At 40.9% G+C, this 17,154-nt stretch overlaps 2 protein-coding genes and 1 non-coding gene across 6 annotated transcripts in view; 2 read left to right on the top strand and 1 right to left on the bottom strand.

Annotated features, from left to right (window-relative positions):
• The first annotated feature begins 934 nt into the window (after positions 1-934).
• Positions 935-12,191, top strand: nol11 (nucleolar protein 11). Its single transcript, XM_089007140.1, has 18 exons — positions 935-1,099; positions 1,479-1,592; positions 1,663-1,719; positions 1,897-2,045; positions 2,845-2,902; positions 4,021-4,162; positions 4,382-4,588; positions 5,331-5,407; positions 5,772-5,895; positions 7,045-7,136; positions 7,336-7,401; positions 7,682-7,866; positions 8,509-8,634; positions 8,761-8,982; positions 9,105-9,183; positions 10,359-10,451; positions 10,766-10,873; positions 11,009-12,191. Exons 1-18 carry the CDS (start codon positions 953-955, stop codon positions 11,120-11,122), a joined length of 2,160 nt encoding a protein of 719 aa, XP_088863266.1. The 5' UTR covers positions 935-952; the 3' UTR covers positions 11,123-12,191.
• Positions 12,192-12,806: 615 nt separating this feature from the next.
• Positions 12,807-12,888, bottom strand: trnas-aga (transfer RNA serine (anticodon AGA)). Its single transcript has one exon. It is a non-coding gene; the product is annotated as a tRNA-Ser (tRNA).
• A 753-nt stretch (positions 12,889-13,641) lies between these two features.
• LOC148892913 (nucleosome-remodeling factor subunit BPTF-like) overlaps positions 13,642-17,154 on the top strand; it is a 39,371-nt gene continuing 35,858 nt past the window's right edge. For all 4 annotated transcript variants that reach the window (XM_089005742.1, XM_089005744.1, XM_089005745.1 and 1 more), the window contains exons 1-2: positions 13,642-14,418; positions 16,094-16,916. In XM_089005742.1, the coding sequence (XP_088861868.1) occupies positions 13,845-14,418; positions 16,094-16,916 (1,397 nt within the window). In that variant the 5' untranslated portion in view covers positions 13,642-13,844. The remainder of the gene's footprint in view (positions 14,419-16,093; positions 16,917-17,154) is intronic.

Here is a 17,154-nt window from a genome sequence, read left to right on the forward strand (position 1 = left end):
TCTGACAAGTCCACATTCCAGATGAGGGTCAAACAGGAAAAGGACCGTCCACTGTTAATCGTGCAAAGTTCAAAAATATGCAAGTGTGTTGTTTTTAGAACATATTCGCGACCGTGTATGGCACAGGTAACATACTATGTGGCATCATTAACAATGAAAAAGCACACTTCCTGCCAATGCATGAACCAAATAAATCATAGGAGTCAAAAACCAATCCTATATGTGACTGTTGCGCTGCATGTTCTCGATCCCTCCTTATTGCAACACATTTGATTCACACGGTTGGCTCTTCAGTAAGCTTTGCACAAGCCTGGTATCGATCCTTTTCATTTTTATAAGGTGTTGCATCAGGTAGAGATGGAAAACACGCAGACAGTAGCCTTATGAAGTAGGTATTTAGATAATCCCGTTGTGCATAATTTACAGCACGGCACAGCATTGAATTGCAAGGCAAACACGAGGCTAATAACCGCACGCTGTATAGCTTCCACTTCTTCCAATCTCCAGCCATTCAAGCAAAACATTTTCTACACGCCGACTCGCACATGTATGGTCCAACATACATTTTACCAACAAACCCCTTTTCTTCTAACTATTTAAACACCTAGATCCCCTCAGATACGTTTGAAAAGTCGCTGCCTGGATCGATTCCAAACTGAGTGGAGTGATATGAGCAAATCGTATTTGCTTGTTCGACTAGCGATGCCTGACCAAACGGAGCATGAGGCGCGCATGTCAATTGCCCTCTCCATCCGACGAAGACGGTAGTCCTAATAAAAGAACCTAAAATATATCCAGAAATTGTATCACTGTCGCCACTAGACTAGAGCATCATCGGTAACGGGGTCAAATCCAACTACGTAATTTTGAGTGACGAGTTCATATTCAAGTTCCGTGTTTTTTTTCTACGGTCTCGCGAGATCAACGAAAGTCCCGTCTCTCTCAAACAAGCATGGCCGCCCTGTATGAGGGATACACGTTGTGTGGGATAGTTCCATCTCAGAACCTGACAAATTCCAGCATCCAGGGCGTTGAAGAGGAGCGGGATAGCGACCATGTAATCGTCACTGACGCCTTCAGATCTGTCACTGTTTACAAGGTAGCTTAAAACGTTTTTATGGAGCAGCTAGCAATCCGTGGCTAAGTAACTAGGTAGCAGGACTGGAGAATTGAAACTTGCACAACTCATGTTGGCACCGACAGTTCTTTTCATCAGAGTTATCGTGCAAGTAAATTAAACTAAATGCATTAAATGGTGCAACTGTGTTATTTAAAAGTGATAGGTGGTACGTGGTCCTGTAGCATAAAACTAAAATATGTCAACCCAAAACATCAATTTATATGCTAACATTAACTAATTCTCAGATGTAATACTGGAGTTATGTACACAATAATAGTGTAATTTTGTTATCTAAATGTTTATATAGTTCTTGCTGTAATTACATTGTTGTGACTGATATTTATGTTGATGTATTTAGGTTTCAGATCAGAAGCCCCTCGGAAGCTGGTCTGTGAAGCAAGGCAACCGTTTGACCTGTCCAGCAGTCTACAACCCACACACTAAAGAATATGTGACAGTTACCGACAACAAGGTAGACACATCTAAGTGAACTAAAGTAACAGGATACATCTCAATTTAACAATTAATATTGTGTTTTTCAGGTGATCAGAATCTGGAAGGAAGATGATCTTCTCTTGGATAAGACATTTAAAGCGACTGTAAGTATGATCATTTTGATTTATTTTCAAATGTATTAATTTCTAATGGTTGTTGCCTCTGCTGTGTGTTTTCTAAGTTTTAATATAGGCTAAAAACAAATAATGTACTGTATCCTGACCTATTTTTAAATGTGTTGAATGGTTGAGTTTTTAAATCATCAAGTGTGTTTTGCCCAGGTGCCGTCGGATATCTGGAGGGTTCATTGTGTCGCTGGAGGAGATTCCGTGGTCTTGTTTCAGAAAGGAGCTGTGAAACTTCTCGATTCTCTTCTTTCCGCTCCTCAGCAAACTGTTGAGGAAGTGTTGGCTCCAGATGAAAAAATTAGGTAACATTGTACTATGGCAATATGGCATTGTGCATCAAAAAATAGCCTTTGCAAAGATTGTGATGCACTCTCAGAGAGGCGTCGGAAGTACAATGTGTACTGTACGTAGTGGTTCATTTTGTAGTTGTTTTGACGTAAAGTGCTGTTTTGTACTTTATACAAAGGTGCACAGCATTACATGCTTCTTAGAATGCTACAGTGTGGTTCTAGAAAAATGCAAAGTACAGCCAGAACATTCAATATTGCCAAATTAAAACCATATATTATTGGCGGGGCAAATAATTCAATATCCCAATGTAGTGCAATAGTGTGGTGATCAATATCAATACAACTTTTGCTCAATAATTGAGAATTTAAAACTCAGGAAGGAAACCCAGATCCCGAGTTGCATCGTGCAAGCGTAAGCCAAAATGTGGCTACACTTTATTCAAATAAATGACCGGTTTCTTCAATGTAACACTTGCTGTAATGATTACACTGCGCAAACTATGACCTACAACACCAGTTGGTAGATACGCGGTGTATATTTTAAGGGGTTCATTTGCTTTTACACCACTAGCTGTGACCCGCAGCTTTAGTATACTGTACCTCTAAATCCCTAGCAAAAGAAGCCTTGTTACAACAACAAACCCGCTAACAAATTAAATGACACTTGAGAAATTGGGTGAACTGAAATTGATGGACTCCGGTATTATCAGTCTCTGAGTTTCTATTTTTGATTTATTTGTCTATCAATCAATTTATTTATTTATGCCCCACTCACTTGTGCTGCTGTCTCGATCATTATTTTTGTGTCCAGGTGGAGCACCAATTTAATGGCAGGAACTCAGCAACTTGTCATCTTCACAACAGAAAAGGTACAACAGTGTATTTTGTAGGTAGTGCTTTTATCGTGATGTTCCTTTTACACCAAGTGCTGCAGAGACATCATATTACCATGGTCTATTTCAAGTAAATCTCAATCTGGTTTTATGGTTTTTTCGATATGGTCGTAGGTGCATCAGGAATGTCAATTTTACATCATAGGTGTGCAACAGAGTAACACACCAAGTAGTTGACAAAAGAGGAACTGCAAACACGAAAGCCATCATGAATTGGAGTGCATTAAGCTTTTTATTGCCATCGCCTATATAGAGAATTATACTAAACAGCTTGACAAATATTTTGTGGGGTGTAAAGTGCTATAGACACCAGATCCACAGTCAGTCATAGTTTTCCAAATTAAAGTACAGTCAAACCTCGGTTTTCGAACGTCTCGGTTCTCATCCCATTCGGTTTTCAACCAAAAATGTAATATTTTTATGCCCCGGTTATACAACCGAAATTTGGTTCTCAACCAAACTGGGTGCATCTGAATGCATCACTCGACTACCCTCTGTTTCCTTATTCGTCACTTCCTTATATGTCACGTCTTCCTCATTGTGACCGACGCATTAATATTGTTGTTGTTTTATTTTTGCGAAAATGCTGACATATTTGGTTAAGATCTCCTGAATAGTATGATTTTAAAGAAAGCAGCGGATGGTTTGAAAAATTAGTGTGCCCTGTGTTTGCCCAAAAACAGCTGGGATAGGTGCAAACACGCCCCGTGGCAGAAAGAAAATTGGTGAAAATAAAAGTTTGTTTTTATAGAATTTTACACATGACCTGCTCTATTATTAAGTTTTACCCCGTTTATGCGATGAAATAATTAAAAATTTGTTTTCTTGACTTTGAACGGATTAAGATTTTTTACATTGATTTTAATGGAAAGTGCTGTTTCGGGTTTTGAACAGGTTTCTGAAACAGATTATGGTCGAAAACCGAGGCATCACTGTACTTATAAAACGTAATAATTTTCAAAATGCTACTCCAGCACATATTTTTGAATGAAAATGTTGTGTTCGTTGTAGTTACCTTTCTTTTAATTTTGTGAATTCTGCCTGTGTTTCTTACTTGCAAATTGGGCTTTTTGAATTTCAATGTCTTTCTGTAGAAGCGGGAAAACTTTTTGTACATGCAGAAAGTGAAGCCTAACATTATGCACAAGTATCGTTTGGAACGAGAAGATTCCAGCCTGTCCCCTCTCAGCTTCTCTGCGTGCTACAGAGATAAACTCATCCAACTGCTTTACCTCTGTAAGCATATATTTTTTTTACTATTTAAATACTTCTGTCTGGTTTCATAAATTTTGACATTAAGATGACATTGTAATGACTTTACAGGAAATCTTATGCTCAAAGTTGAAGCAGCATTATTGCAGAGATTGCTAAATTTATTATTGGTGGACATTGCCCAAGTGTCAGCAACGCAGTAGATTAAGTTAAGATGTGCCATCTTGTTTTTCTCTAATACAGATCCAAATGGGCATGTATACCAGAGTGTGATTTCTGTGGTGGGCACGGGGGCCGATGGAGGAGCTGAAACCTTTTCACTGCCCCATAATCAGCTGCTGGCTCTTTCTGTTGACGAGGACAAGTTGAATGCGGCTTCTGCCCTCCTTCTAGATGAAGCCCATGTTGCTGTGGTTGGCGTTCCCCACCCATCAGCTGGAAGTGGGAAAGGTATATGAAATGAACTCCCTGAAAATCATTTAATTGATTGCATTTGCATTGAATTGCATTTAATTGAAGGATATGACTGGTTCAGGAAATCACTGGTGCATTAAAGGACAACCGACGTCTCCAGACAAGTTTTGTCCATAATCCTTCTACTGAGCGTATTTTACAAAGATTCCACCGCATATAGCTATATTTTAGGTTTTAAGACTCGCGCTGAATATTCCGGAAGTCTTGTTTTTGAGTTGGTGACGAGTTCTCACCCTACGTTACTGAAGGAACGCCCCTGACCGGAAAAAAAGGACACATTGTAGCAGTCCTTCCATCACATCAATGCATTTTGCTGTACTTTAGTCTGAAAACGTCATGTAGGACCAAAAAGAGGCTGAAGAGGGCGACAAAGCTCCATGTAAGGAATTAATCAGCCTGTGGAAACGGGCTGATTAATTCCTTACACGGCTTTGTCACCATTTTCTGCCTTTTTGGGTACAACATTTCCCACCCCTGATGCCTCAAAATGACACGGAATAAATTCTTTAATCGATTACAATCATGACACTCTGTAGTGGCCCCTATGTTATTCATAGTGAACATTTTGGACAACCGTTACTGGATTTTTAAGTTCCCTTTTAAGGTCCAGCTCCCTTTGCAGAAACTGGCCAAAATTAATGAATTTATTTATGAATATACTTGGGAATCTGTGACTAAAGTACTTTGTGTTGGCTTCAGTGTTGTGTTTGCCTTTCAGATTTCCTCTGCATTTGGAATATAAATTTCCAGACAGTTCAAGCAGGAAAAGAAATTTCTGGTAAAATCTTTGGACAGGTAAGGACACAACATGTGTATTCTTCTTTTTTTTTTTATCCACACAGCTAAATGTTTAATTTTAGTTATTAAAAGGTGCCCCGTGACTTAGGCTTTGCATGGTTAGCTAAAGGAGTGGCATATGAACACATGGAAATTTGAACAACGACTTACATGGTCAGAATTTGGATGGTAGGCCAATGTTCCCTGTCCTTCCAGCTGCTGAGTGCTGATGGAGGACTGTATGACTTTGGTAGAGTATCACCTCTGCTCTCCACTGTGATCAGGATACCATTCCCTCCTCACAACTTGATAGCAGTTTACAAGTGAATTGTTCACACGGGCCCATTATTGTTATTGAGTCCCCTTTCTCTTTTATGTTTAGCTATGGTGTTATTCCAACAAGTTGTTCATTCCACATGGCAAAACGTTGTCTGTTATTCCGTATGGATGCAGCAAATCTTCGCTTGCTTCAGCTTTGGGCAAACTGAAGCAGTTCAGGACTGAAGGTGAGCTCAAACATTGAAACTACTACACAAGATGAATAACAAGAACACTCTTGATGCTTAAGTGTGTAGACTCCCACGTTTTGTTTGTGAAATGTCGACACACTTTACTGAGACATTATTGTCCAATTCTCATGTGGAAGACTTATTACCACAAAAAAAAATGGGATCATAGGAGACTGCTTTATATTTCTGCAAACTTTGGATGCGATTTCTCTCTCATTTCATCACACATTTAAAGGACAACCGGCGCCTGCGGACAAGTTGTGTCCATACTTTTTAAAATCACTTCAAATGACTTCTACTTAGCGTATTTTACCAAGATTCCGCCGCATATAGCTATATTTTACGTTTTAAGACTCGCGCTGAATATTCAGGAAGTCTTGTTTTTGAGTTGGTGACGAGTCCGTACGTGACGTCACGTTAGGTATCGTCACTGACCGAGAAAGCGACACACAATGCATTTTGGGTACTTTGTTTGGTCTGAAAACTTCGTGTTGATGACGAAATTTGAAGGAAAACACGTAAATAATGCGATGGTGAATCGTGTGTTGCACCACGACTACTATTTAATACTAGCTGACATAAATTCCTAGCAGACAAATCACCCCATTTCCAACGAAGCTTGGGCGCCATCTTGTGCATTTTTTGGGACGCTACATTGCAGTCCAGACGCCTCAAAATGACACGGAAGGACTCCTTTAATCGATTGCAAACATGTATGCTTTCCTCTTCAGAACTATTTGAATCATATTTATAACTGGATGGGTAAAAAGAAAGCATCTTCTCCGAATTTGAAGCCATTGTTTTGATTCTCTCGCAAGGCAAGACGTCTTGGTGTGACGTCACGAACAAGGGGGCGGGACCTTCTGAAACTGAAATTTTATGAGGTCATTTTGAAGTAGTTTTGGGACACTCAAAGTCATTTTTATTGGTGTTTTTCATTTGACTAAAAATATCAGCCTGCGTGTTTTGGGTATTTTAGATATATTGTATATGTATTTAGCTATAAAACGTTTTTCTGATGTCAGTTAGGAAACAAAAAAATGGTGTTGGTTGTCCTTTAAAGCATGTAGTCTTTCATATTGCATAAAAAGCGTTTAATGAACTGATTGTTCGCTCAATGAATGTGTTTTCTTTCAAATTTGACAGAATCCAAGCCTCTCGTGTCAGTGCCTTCTTGGAACAACATCTTGCATGAAGAAAAAGCTCAGCCCGCCAGAACAATAGACAACAGGAAGTTGGTATGTAAATTCTAACTTTCTAAGGATAGTTCCATATGACAGTGAGTTTGATTTAACCAATCCCAAATCCTAAAAGTGATGGTACAGATTATTTGACAGGCTCTTTGATTTGAGCTGAGTGCATCATTTTGTCATGTTTTTTTAATTATGGCTTTTGTAGTTTTATTGTGGTTTCATGATGATCCTACTGTCATTCCAGAGAAGAACACCTAAGAGTCAGTCAGCCTCCAGTTTAACAGTTGAGCAGGTTTTGGAGCTCATCAAGGTAATGTTTTTTTTCTGTTTTAGACCATGTTTCATTCATTTGTTCTGGGGTGGAAATCGATTACGGTTAGAGTATACTGTAATGTAATTTAGCAACTTCCTCTCTTGGTGGACCAGCTACACTTTGATTTCATACTTGTGCAATGGAAGACGTTTTGATATCTTGTGGCATATGTTGCCGTTGTCTGCCACTGTTGATTGATATCCGCTATTGTACAATTGTAAGATGAAATAAGTCCTTGCTTATTTTATTTTATTGTATTTTATTTTTTGCCTCATAGACTTCACCAGTAAAGGAAGTGCAGAAAGAAGTGCAACGCCTCTTTTGCAGAACAGACATTCAGGATCTGAATCAGTCAGTGGGACCGGTGGCATTGTCGCTGGTGTCCCGCAGCTTGGCTGACACTGCCTTCTATTTGCCAACCGTGCTGGCACAGCTAGTACGCACTCAATCTCTCTGCCACAGGTTAGTAAGTTATAATGGTGTTTTTGTCGCGGAAAGACTTGAGATGCATCCTTTGCTGTACTTCAGGGGTGTCAAAGTCATTTTTGCTGCGGGCCACAGTGTAGTTATGGTTTCCTCTCGAGGGCCGTTATGAATTTGGGGAACCCATTAGAATGTTTAAATGCCTTCAAATATTACATATAGAGCACACAGCAAATTAATGAATAACTCGTTTTCAAATCTGAAGTCAAGAATAATGACTTTTATTGTGGTTGACATCCACAAATATGAAATTTTGGCTCAGATTTTAGCAATCATCATGGAATTTAACAAGTTTGATTTGCTTTCGCGGGCCGAAAAAAATGATGTGGCGGGCCGGATTTGGCCCGCGGGCCTTGACTTTGACACCTGTGCTGTACTGCACATAAAATCTACGCATTTGTAAAGTATTGATTAAATATGGGGCGGTAGTCCAGTTGTTAGCACATTGGTTGTGAGTTCAACACCCGGCCCGTCCGGCCTCCCCGTGTGGAGTTTGCATGTTCTTCCCGAGCCCGTGTGGGTTTTCTCCGGGTATTCCGGTTTCCTCCCACGTTCTAAAACATGCATGACGTATAATGTTATTTTGGAAACAGATGAAACTGACTTCAATGTCCTTTACAGTGTATGTCCTGGCCTCATCGAACTAGCCCTGGAAAAGAAGGATTATATGCTGTGTCAGCTCTGTTTACGGTTTTTCCCTGACATCCCAGAAGTGGTCACCTGCACTTGCTTGAATGCCTTTATTAGGTAGAGTTGTAACATTAAACACACGAGACAAATCAACCAATTGCAAAAAAAAATATACATATTTCCAAAATTATTTTTCTTTCAATATAAAATGAATTGTTAACTTGAACCATTTTGTTGTTGCAGCATGCTAGACAGTGAAGCAGAGAAAGTGAATCTGGAGCCTGATAGCCTCTCCTTCATGGAAACTCTAACCTCCAGAGAACAGATTGGCTTGCGGAATGGTTGTGACTCCTCCTCTTTGAAATGCCACTCCAATGTCACGATGACAAAAGATGACAAGGAGACTAAGAATTCAACGGCACCAGGGCAAAGCTGTCCAGTTGGCTTACAGAAAGCTGTTTTATTGTATCCTTTTACCGGCACATGCACGCACACACACACTCTTTTGGGAATAAAGTACGGGATAGCGATGCATAAGCTTCAGAATTACAGATGAGGTGAATGTTATCTTGACTGGAGGTGTGCAGAAATGAGATTCTACAGACATCCTACACCGATGACCTCCTCCTTCCACATTTGAAAGATCTTTCATCCCAACACGTGTTTGTAAGTTCACTGATTGTGCTATGCTTTCCTGTGATAATTTTACATACGTCACTACCTCACTTTACATACGACACTACCTCACTTTACATTCAGAAATTACATGTATAGTCTGTTGTCAATTGTATGTCTTTTTTAGCCACGTTGGCCAACTATTAGTGTCTTGCATGCTGGGTCCGAGAGGACATTAATTTCATCTGTGCTGTATGTCATGCATATGAGCATATTTGACAATAAAGCTGACTTTGACTTCGACTGGACTACAATATCATTGGACTGTAATTTGCAGTTTTTTTCATTGTTTGACTGGTCCTGTTACTTGTAGTCAAATGTAAGTTGGACAGGTAACATCCGAGTTACGACCGGGTTCCGTTCCGACAAAACGGTCGTAAGTTGAAATCCATTGAAAATGGCCGACGTGACGTTTACGCGACAGGCAATGTTTCTATTGAATACTATTATGTACCAAACTGTTTACACTTCATTTATAAATTATATAACTTAGTGTCATTTTTATTATTTATTTCCTATTATCGATTTTTATTACTGTATAACTGTACTTGTAATGTATACAAAACTGTTTACTGTACAGTTCATTATACTTACTTTTAGCGCCTTTTTCATGATTCTATATTTCATATTATCGATTAATATTTAGATTTTATATAGTGGGTTAAAGAAAACCCTTTTACGTAAAGAATACAGCTGTTGAAAAATCGCTCTCCCTGCTAACGGCCAGAAGATGTCACCCGACACACACACACTGACTCAGGTGGACGCCGAAGGGAAAAAACTGTGTACTACACATGTTGCCGAGACGGTATCTGCACTGTATAACTACTGTATTGAGTATAGTCACGCGTTGCTGTGCAAGTGTGTGACATGCTGGCTGGCCAAAATTGTAGTACGCGTTGCCGTGCCAGGGGTACAATTTTAATAAAAAAGGGTCTGGCGGTCGTGGTCGTAAGTACGGGTGGTCGTAACTCACGCCGGTCGTAACTCAGATGTTACCTGTATATACTGTACTAAAATTGGACCCATGACTGGCAGCCAAAATCCTGTGCCTAGTGGTGCGTTGGAAATTCACTCTGACGCCTATCCACTAAAGTGTGTGTTTGGTGTGCGTGTGTCAAACAGATTTTCACTTAATGATTACTTTTTTTTCTCATCCTATTAAGCTTTTCCTCCAGTACCTGCAGTTCCTCTACTTAAAATATAACCAAGACACTTTTCCGCAGAATCACGGCTATCCATCCCCCAGTGTCACACAGGTTTGTAACAATAATTTTAATCCTAATTATTTTCATTATACAGTACAGTTGAATATAAAAGAACTACAACAATTGCTGCCGACTGAGTACACAATGGCAATATATAAATTATGCTGTGATGTTTTACACACAAAGTGAATACAAACATGCAGTCATTGGCTAATTGACTTATTCATTGTTACTGTTCTGTATTCCAAAAGTTGCATCTTAGAGCTCCAGTACTGATTTTGTAGCAATATAGCTACCAAAAAAATTAGTTTATAACATTGTTCAGAAATTATTCAGTTGGGGTGATCCTTTTTTTCTTTTTCTAGATTATAGATTGGGTTTGCCTGTTGTTGGATGCTCATTTCACAGTTCTCGTCATGACTCCGGAGGCCAAAGACCTCCTGCTGAGCCTCCACAGCTACATTAAGTTGCAGGTACAGCTTTCTTGTTCCTATCAGTGGAAGCGGTTTGATTTTACTCTGTAAATCAAATACAGGTTTTTCATTTGTAAACTTTCTGCAAGTGTAAATACAGAAACCGTTTTACCCAATGATCTTGTGTACCCTTAGGTGAGGCTAGTTTCTGAACTTGGGAAAGTTGAAGGAGGTCTCCACCAGCTCCAACACATGAAGAAAAAACAAGATATTGGACAGTATTCGATTGAAGTTATAAAGCTTTTTTAAGATTGCGTAATATTTTTCAATAAAAATGTCCAAAAGCTGAAACCAGAACACAATACACATTAAAGGACAACCGACGTCTCCGGACAAGTTGTGTCCATAATTTTTAAAATGGCTTCAAATGATTTCTACTGAGCGTATTTTACAAAGATTCCACCGCATTTAGCTATATTTTACGTTTTAAGACTCGCGTTGAATATTCCGGAAGTCTTGTTTTTGAGTTGGTGACGAGTCCTCGCGTTACGTCACTGAAGGAACGCCCCTCACCGAAAAAAGGACACATTGTAGCAGTCCTTCTGCTGTACTTTTTGGTATGAAAACTTCGTGTAGCACCAAAAAGAGGCAGAAGAGGGCGACAAAGCTCCGTGTAAGGAATTAATCAGCCTGTGGAAACCAGATACCTCCCAGATACCTCAAAATGGCCCGGAATAATTTTTTTAATCAATTGCAAACGTATGCTTTCCTCTTCAGAACTATTTGAATCATATTCATAACTGGATGAGTAATAAGAAAGCATATTCTCCGAATCTGAAGCCATTGTTTTGATTCTCCAGCAAGGCAAGACGTCTTGGGGTGACACCACCAACAAGGGTGTGGGACCTTCTGAAACTGGCCACTTGTTCATTTTTTTTTATAGATTTTGGACACTAAGTCATTTTTATTGGTATTTTGCATTTGACTAAAAATATCATACTCATATCATTTTGGGTATTTTAGATGCTATAAAACGTTTTTCTGATGTCAGTTAGGAAACAAAAAAGTGATGTCGGTTGTCCTTTAAGCTTCAATTTATTTCTTTAGAACAATGGTGATAATGCATTTAAAATGACATTTCATGTTTTATGATTTTCATATATTATGATGTTGAAGTCTTGACCACTCAGTTGTGTTACATGACTCATTTATTTGCTTTTTGTAAATGTGGATACCTGGAAACTGTTTTTGTCCATGCCCTATTGCAGAAGCATGTAATCAGGAGAGGCAGAGCCTTACCTGCTTGTGAAGAATTGGATTTAGGGGTGGGGGGGGGAGTAATAATTTGTTGTTCTCCATAAAATCCATTTAAGTTCAACGGTCTGTCTTTTGTCTTGGTTTTATTCTCAAATCCAATGATGTCCACAAGTTAGAATTTTTGAATTTGTGTAGTACCCATTCAAACATGTAATCTATGCAGCAGTTACAGTACTCATGCATACAAGCAGAAATAGCACAGTAACGATGCAATAACACCATCTATTGATAAAACTACTGACCAACAACAAAAAGGTAATTGGCAATCATATATTTTCTCTCTCTGCATTTCTCTATTGTTTTCAGACGTGTTCTGATTTTCCAAAGCCATGATAATGTGTCTGCGAGTCATGTTTAAACTTCAGGAACTTTGTATCTTGCGTTTGCATGTTGTCCCCATATTTGCAAAAGTGAATCAATGACATTTTTATCCGATTTTTATTTCTTTTGCCTTTTTGGGAGTGGGATAAAAATCACAGTGAAGTCAAAAATTATAGTTCGCTGACGAAGCCTCTTGGATGAGAAGCAAAACCTCCAACACCTTCATAGAAGTAAAGATGACGGCTGAAGAAACCTTTTCATCAATGGATCACTCCTATATGACTGAGATCTTACATCGACGTAGTGAAGTCAGTCACACCACAAATCTGTTTGCTCCGAGCCATTTAACCAAAAGCGTTGTCGGCAGGATTCGAACCTGCGCGGGGAGACCCCAATGGATTTCTAGTCCATCGCCTTAACCACTCGGCCACGACAACTGATGATGCATTTGCGTCTGAGACGAAATGTCAATCCTAAAGCTGTGCATTCCTGGAATACCGTGTTGCTTTAGGACTGAACATTTACGATTACGTTTAATATCCAATTCCTCTATACAGTGAAGAAATGTATGAAGATTTGTTGTTCCCAAGTGAAATTAACTTTATGACGACTTGCGGGTGGCTGAACTAAACGGATTCACGACTATCCTCAGCCCCGTTCGCCGTCACCTCATTGGCACCATGTCAGTTATAAAAGAAGCGACTCCAATCATTGTCTGAACTGATCTAGCCCCACATCACGAGGCAACTCTTAAAAAGGCACCGTAAGCAGAGTACAGTATTCGCATGTGTGACTCGTTTTATGAACTAACATGCAAATTAGGTTGTTGTAAAATAGTGAGTCACGTGATACGCGTCATTGGCGCTCGTCCGTGGTGGATGTCAAGCTACAGGAGAGTTAAAAAGACAGTACTTCCCCAACGCACGCGTCCAAAGTCACGTTTTGTGGGAGTACATATAATGTAGCATGGAATACAGTTTATGTGACAAATAATAAATTAACACATGTAATTAAATTTTATGCACTTCAGAACGAACTGTGCGTGTATTTAATTCGTGTCAATATGTTTCTTTTTGCTTTGTTTTGATGGTCTGCAACATTTGCTTCCGCTAACCTCTCCGGGAACTACAATTGTCTTGACGCAGGTTTGAGGCCTTCTGTGTTTTCAACGGAAAGACCCGAGAAGAAAAATGGCGTCGATTGGCGACCCAAAGCGGGACGCCGGCCATTCACATTAAGCTTTGCGCCCTAAAATTGAGAAAGTGGGAAGATAGGAACTTCGCGGCAATTTTTGCATGAGCCGTTTGAGGCTCTTTTCTACGTTTTTCTTTTTTTGCGTGTGGCGTCTTGCGGCTTCGGGATTGAAGCGGAACAGAAGAGGCGCTCTCCTACAATGAGGGGGAGAAGAGGAAGGCCGCCCAAACTGGCAGCCGGGATGCAGGAAAGCTCACCCGGGCCAGCCTGGGGCTCTCGGAGTGGAAAGGGCAGAGGGATGCGGGGACGGGGCCGGGCAAGAGGACGGGGTCGTGGACGCGGCTTACCCGACGGTGCCTGTGTCACCGGTTCCACCGAGGTGGACACGGAAATATCAGGCCGAGAGAACTTTAATTTGTCCCGGGGCCGCAAGAAAGTTATAGTCGCCACATCCGAGGCGAGCGCGACACCGCGAGGCAGAGGAGGCAGAGGGAGAGGCAGGGGTTCTAGAGGCGGCCGTGGCGGCAGTCGAGGCGGAGTGAAGCGGCCTCCGACCAAGGTGGTGTACGACGACAACAGCGACGAGGACGACAATTTAAGCTACCGATCGGAGGAAGACGAACTCTTGAACCCTTCGGACCTGGAAGAAGAAGAAGAGGCCTTGCCAAACGATTTGGACTATCTGGAGGAACTAGCGGATGAAGATGGTGATGATGCCAGCTACTGCACCGACAGTAGTACAAGGAGCCAAAGCACGCTCGGGAGCACACCAGGTACGCGTTCTTTTGCAAATCCACGGCGAAGGAATTGCATGTCTTGGAGAGTGCATTTTATTTTAACCTCCAATTACAAAACAAGGTGCATTGTCTAAAATGGAGCTTGCACGGAGAAATGGGCCTTTGTTTTCCGTGTGCTATGCGACCGCCGCTTTGCAAAGAAATGCCCCAAGCTTCAGCCGATTCGCGTGGCTTGGGTAGTTTTTTTTTTGCCTAATCAGCGCGTTGGTCCTGTCAGTGTCGAGAAAGGAGGTTTTATCCCCAATGTAAAACATTATTTCCACCGTATTTTCATAATGCATAATGCATATATTGCATTATATGCATATTACTCTATCGATGTTCAGTCTTTTACATTTCATTCATTACGCTTCTTCGTCGGTAATGTCCTCACGTAGTCATAGTTTCTGTACAACTTGTAAAATGCAAATGCGCTAAAAATGATTACTAATTATAAAACAACTGCTTTGACATAATAAGCAGAAATAAATTCCCCAGTCAGCCATCGATGAAGAATTGCTTGTGGTAATAAAATATACGATTTCAAAATGAACTGTGTGTCTTATTCAGACACACAGTTCAACGACGTGTGTTACGACAGGCTCCCGAATTAGTTTGACAGTTCTTTGTTTTGAAGAGAGGCGCCCTTTCCCAACCCCACTTGTTGCAGACGTCAGCTCATTCATTATTACATTATCGTTACCGCCCGCAAACATAGTAGGAATCAGGTGGAGAAACGCGTATACCTGTGGGCGTTTGTTCCTAGTCATCATTGTCGGTGCAGCACATTGTTCGATGAAACAACATTGTGCTTCAAAATTGTGCTTTCTTAGCTTTGGCGTCAGTCATTTGGGGTCGGTGAGTGAGGATAAGCTAGATGTAAAACTGAGGAATTGATTTAACTAACTAATGCTTTTGAGCTGTTATTTGTATTTTTCTTACATTGTCTGGGGTGCTATGCAATTTCATATTGGTCTGTCTTACAAAAATAACATTCCACAGCGCTCACCTTGCCTTTCAGTCTGCGATGCTCCCACACACTTTTCTTGAGGTTTTTTTTTTTCTCACACATTTTCTTCATTTGTTCTCGACATTATGCTCAGTCAAAATGCATCGCTTCTGCCTCTGACTTCTCGCATGTAGGTGGCATAAGCATGTCACATAAATGCCCTTGTACTGTTTTGCTTTTGTGTTTTCATGAGGTGCAAGTTGCAATTTTTTACCTGCAAATAGCGATGTGGTTCTCCTTACCTGTATTTTAAGCCTTCTCTCATACTCCAGTTTTATCGCACCTTAAAAAAAAACATGCTTCTTCAGCCAGTTGAAGATTTTGAATTGTCCTTCTGTGTCAATGTGTGTATGGATGAGTCTTTGTTGTTGATTCTGGCGACTGCATTAAGGTATACCTCGTCTCTTTCACAGTCAGTTGGAATATGCTGCAACAAATAAAAAATAAATAGTGCCCTCGAAAAAAATTGCTAGCTTGCAATAACAGATAATAAGAGTAAATTGATTGAGACAAAATTCGTTAGTTAATCTGACAAAGAGTTCTGAAAGTCGATGTGCTCTAATTTGAATGTTGATTTTACAACGTTTCAACAAGAAAGGTTCGCTGTGGGTTCCATTGCGGTCATTCCTCTTATTCCTGACTTTGTTCCATTTTCTCCCACAGGTCCAAGAAGGAGTCGAGTGGTACAACCGCAGTCTCCCATCTTGGAGGCACAAAACATTCCCCCCATGGAGCTTCCAAAGTCCTCAGAAGACCTTTTGGTTCCTACCTCACAGCTCCTCAACGTGTCTGCTGTGTACGAGGTTCTGCGCAACTTTGGCACAGTTTTGCGGCTCTCCCCTTTCCGTTTTGAGGATTTCTGCGCAGCGGTTGCCAGCCAGGAGCAGTGCATGCTCCTGGCAGAGACCCACATTTCCCTACTCAAGGCTATACTCAGAGAGGAGGACACATCCAACACCACATTCGGACCTGCTGACGTGAAGGATTCTGTGAATTCCACACTTTATTTTGTGGATGGTATGACCTGGCCGGAGGTCTTGCGGGCATACTGTGAGAGTGACCCGGAATATCGACACATTCTCCCTTTTCAGGAAGGAGAGGATTATCCTTTTGAACCCTTTGAGAACAAAATCAAAGTTCTTCAGTTTCTAGTGGACCAGTTCCTGGCGACCAACATCGCCAGGGAAGAGCTCATGTCAGAGGGTGTGGTGGCTTATGACGACCACTGCCGGGTGTGCCACCGCCTGGGGGACTTGCTGTGCTGCGAGACCTGCGCAGCCGTTTATCATTTGGAATGTGTGAAGCCACCACTGCAAGAAGTGCCAGAGGATGAGTGGCAGTGCGAGGTGTGTGTAGCGCACAAGGTGGCTGGTGTGGTCGACTGCATCCCTGAAATACAGAAAACAAGACCCTTCCTTCGCCAGCTGCCGGTTGGCTATGACCGGCACAGTCGCAAATACTGGTTCCTGAACCGCCGCATTGTCGTGTAAGTCCAGTATATTTACCTCAAGCGTCAATTTTTTTTTTTTTCCCAGCAATGCACATTATATTCAATTGCAATTTCAGTCTGGTGCAAGAAGTCCACGACATTCTGTTCAGGATCCAGGATTCATTTTCCACTGATTTATATTAGGCAATCCAGACTTGTTTAGGAGCATCTTTCATCTTACTTCTTCTTCCAAACAGTCTATGAAAAAAAACTACCACTTTGGTGTTCCATATGC

The sequence above is a fragment of the Hippocampus bargibanti genome, linkage group LG10, assembly GCF_051943395.1.
Source record: "Hippocampus bargibanti isolate YZ-2025 linkage group LG10, ASM5194339v1, whole genome shotgun sequence".
In the NCBI taxonomy this organism is placed as follows: Eukaryota; Metazoa; Chordata; class Actinopteri; order Syngnathiformes; family Syngnathidae; genus Hippocampus; species Hippocampus bargibanti.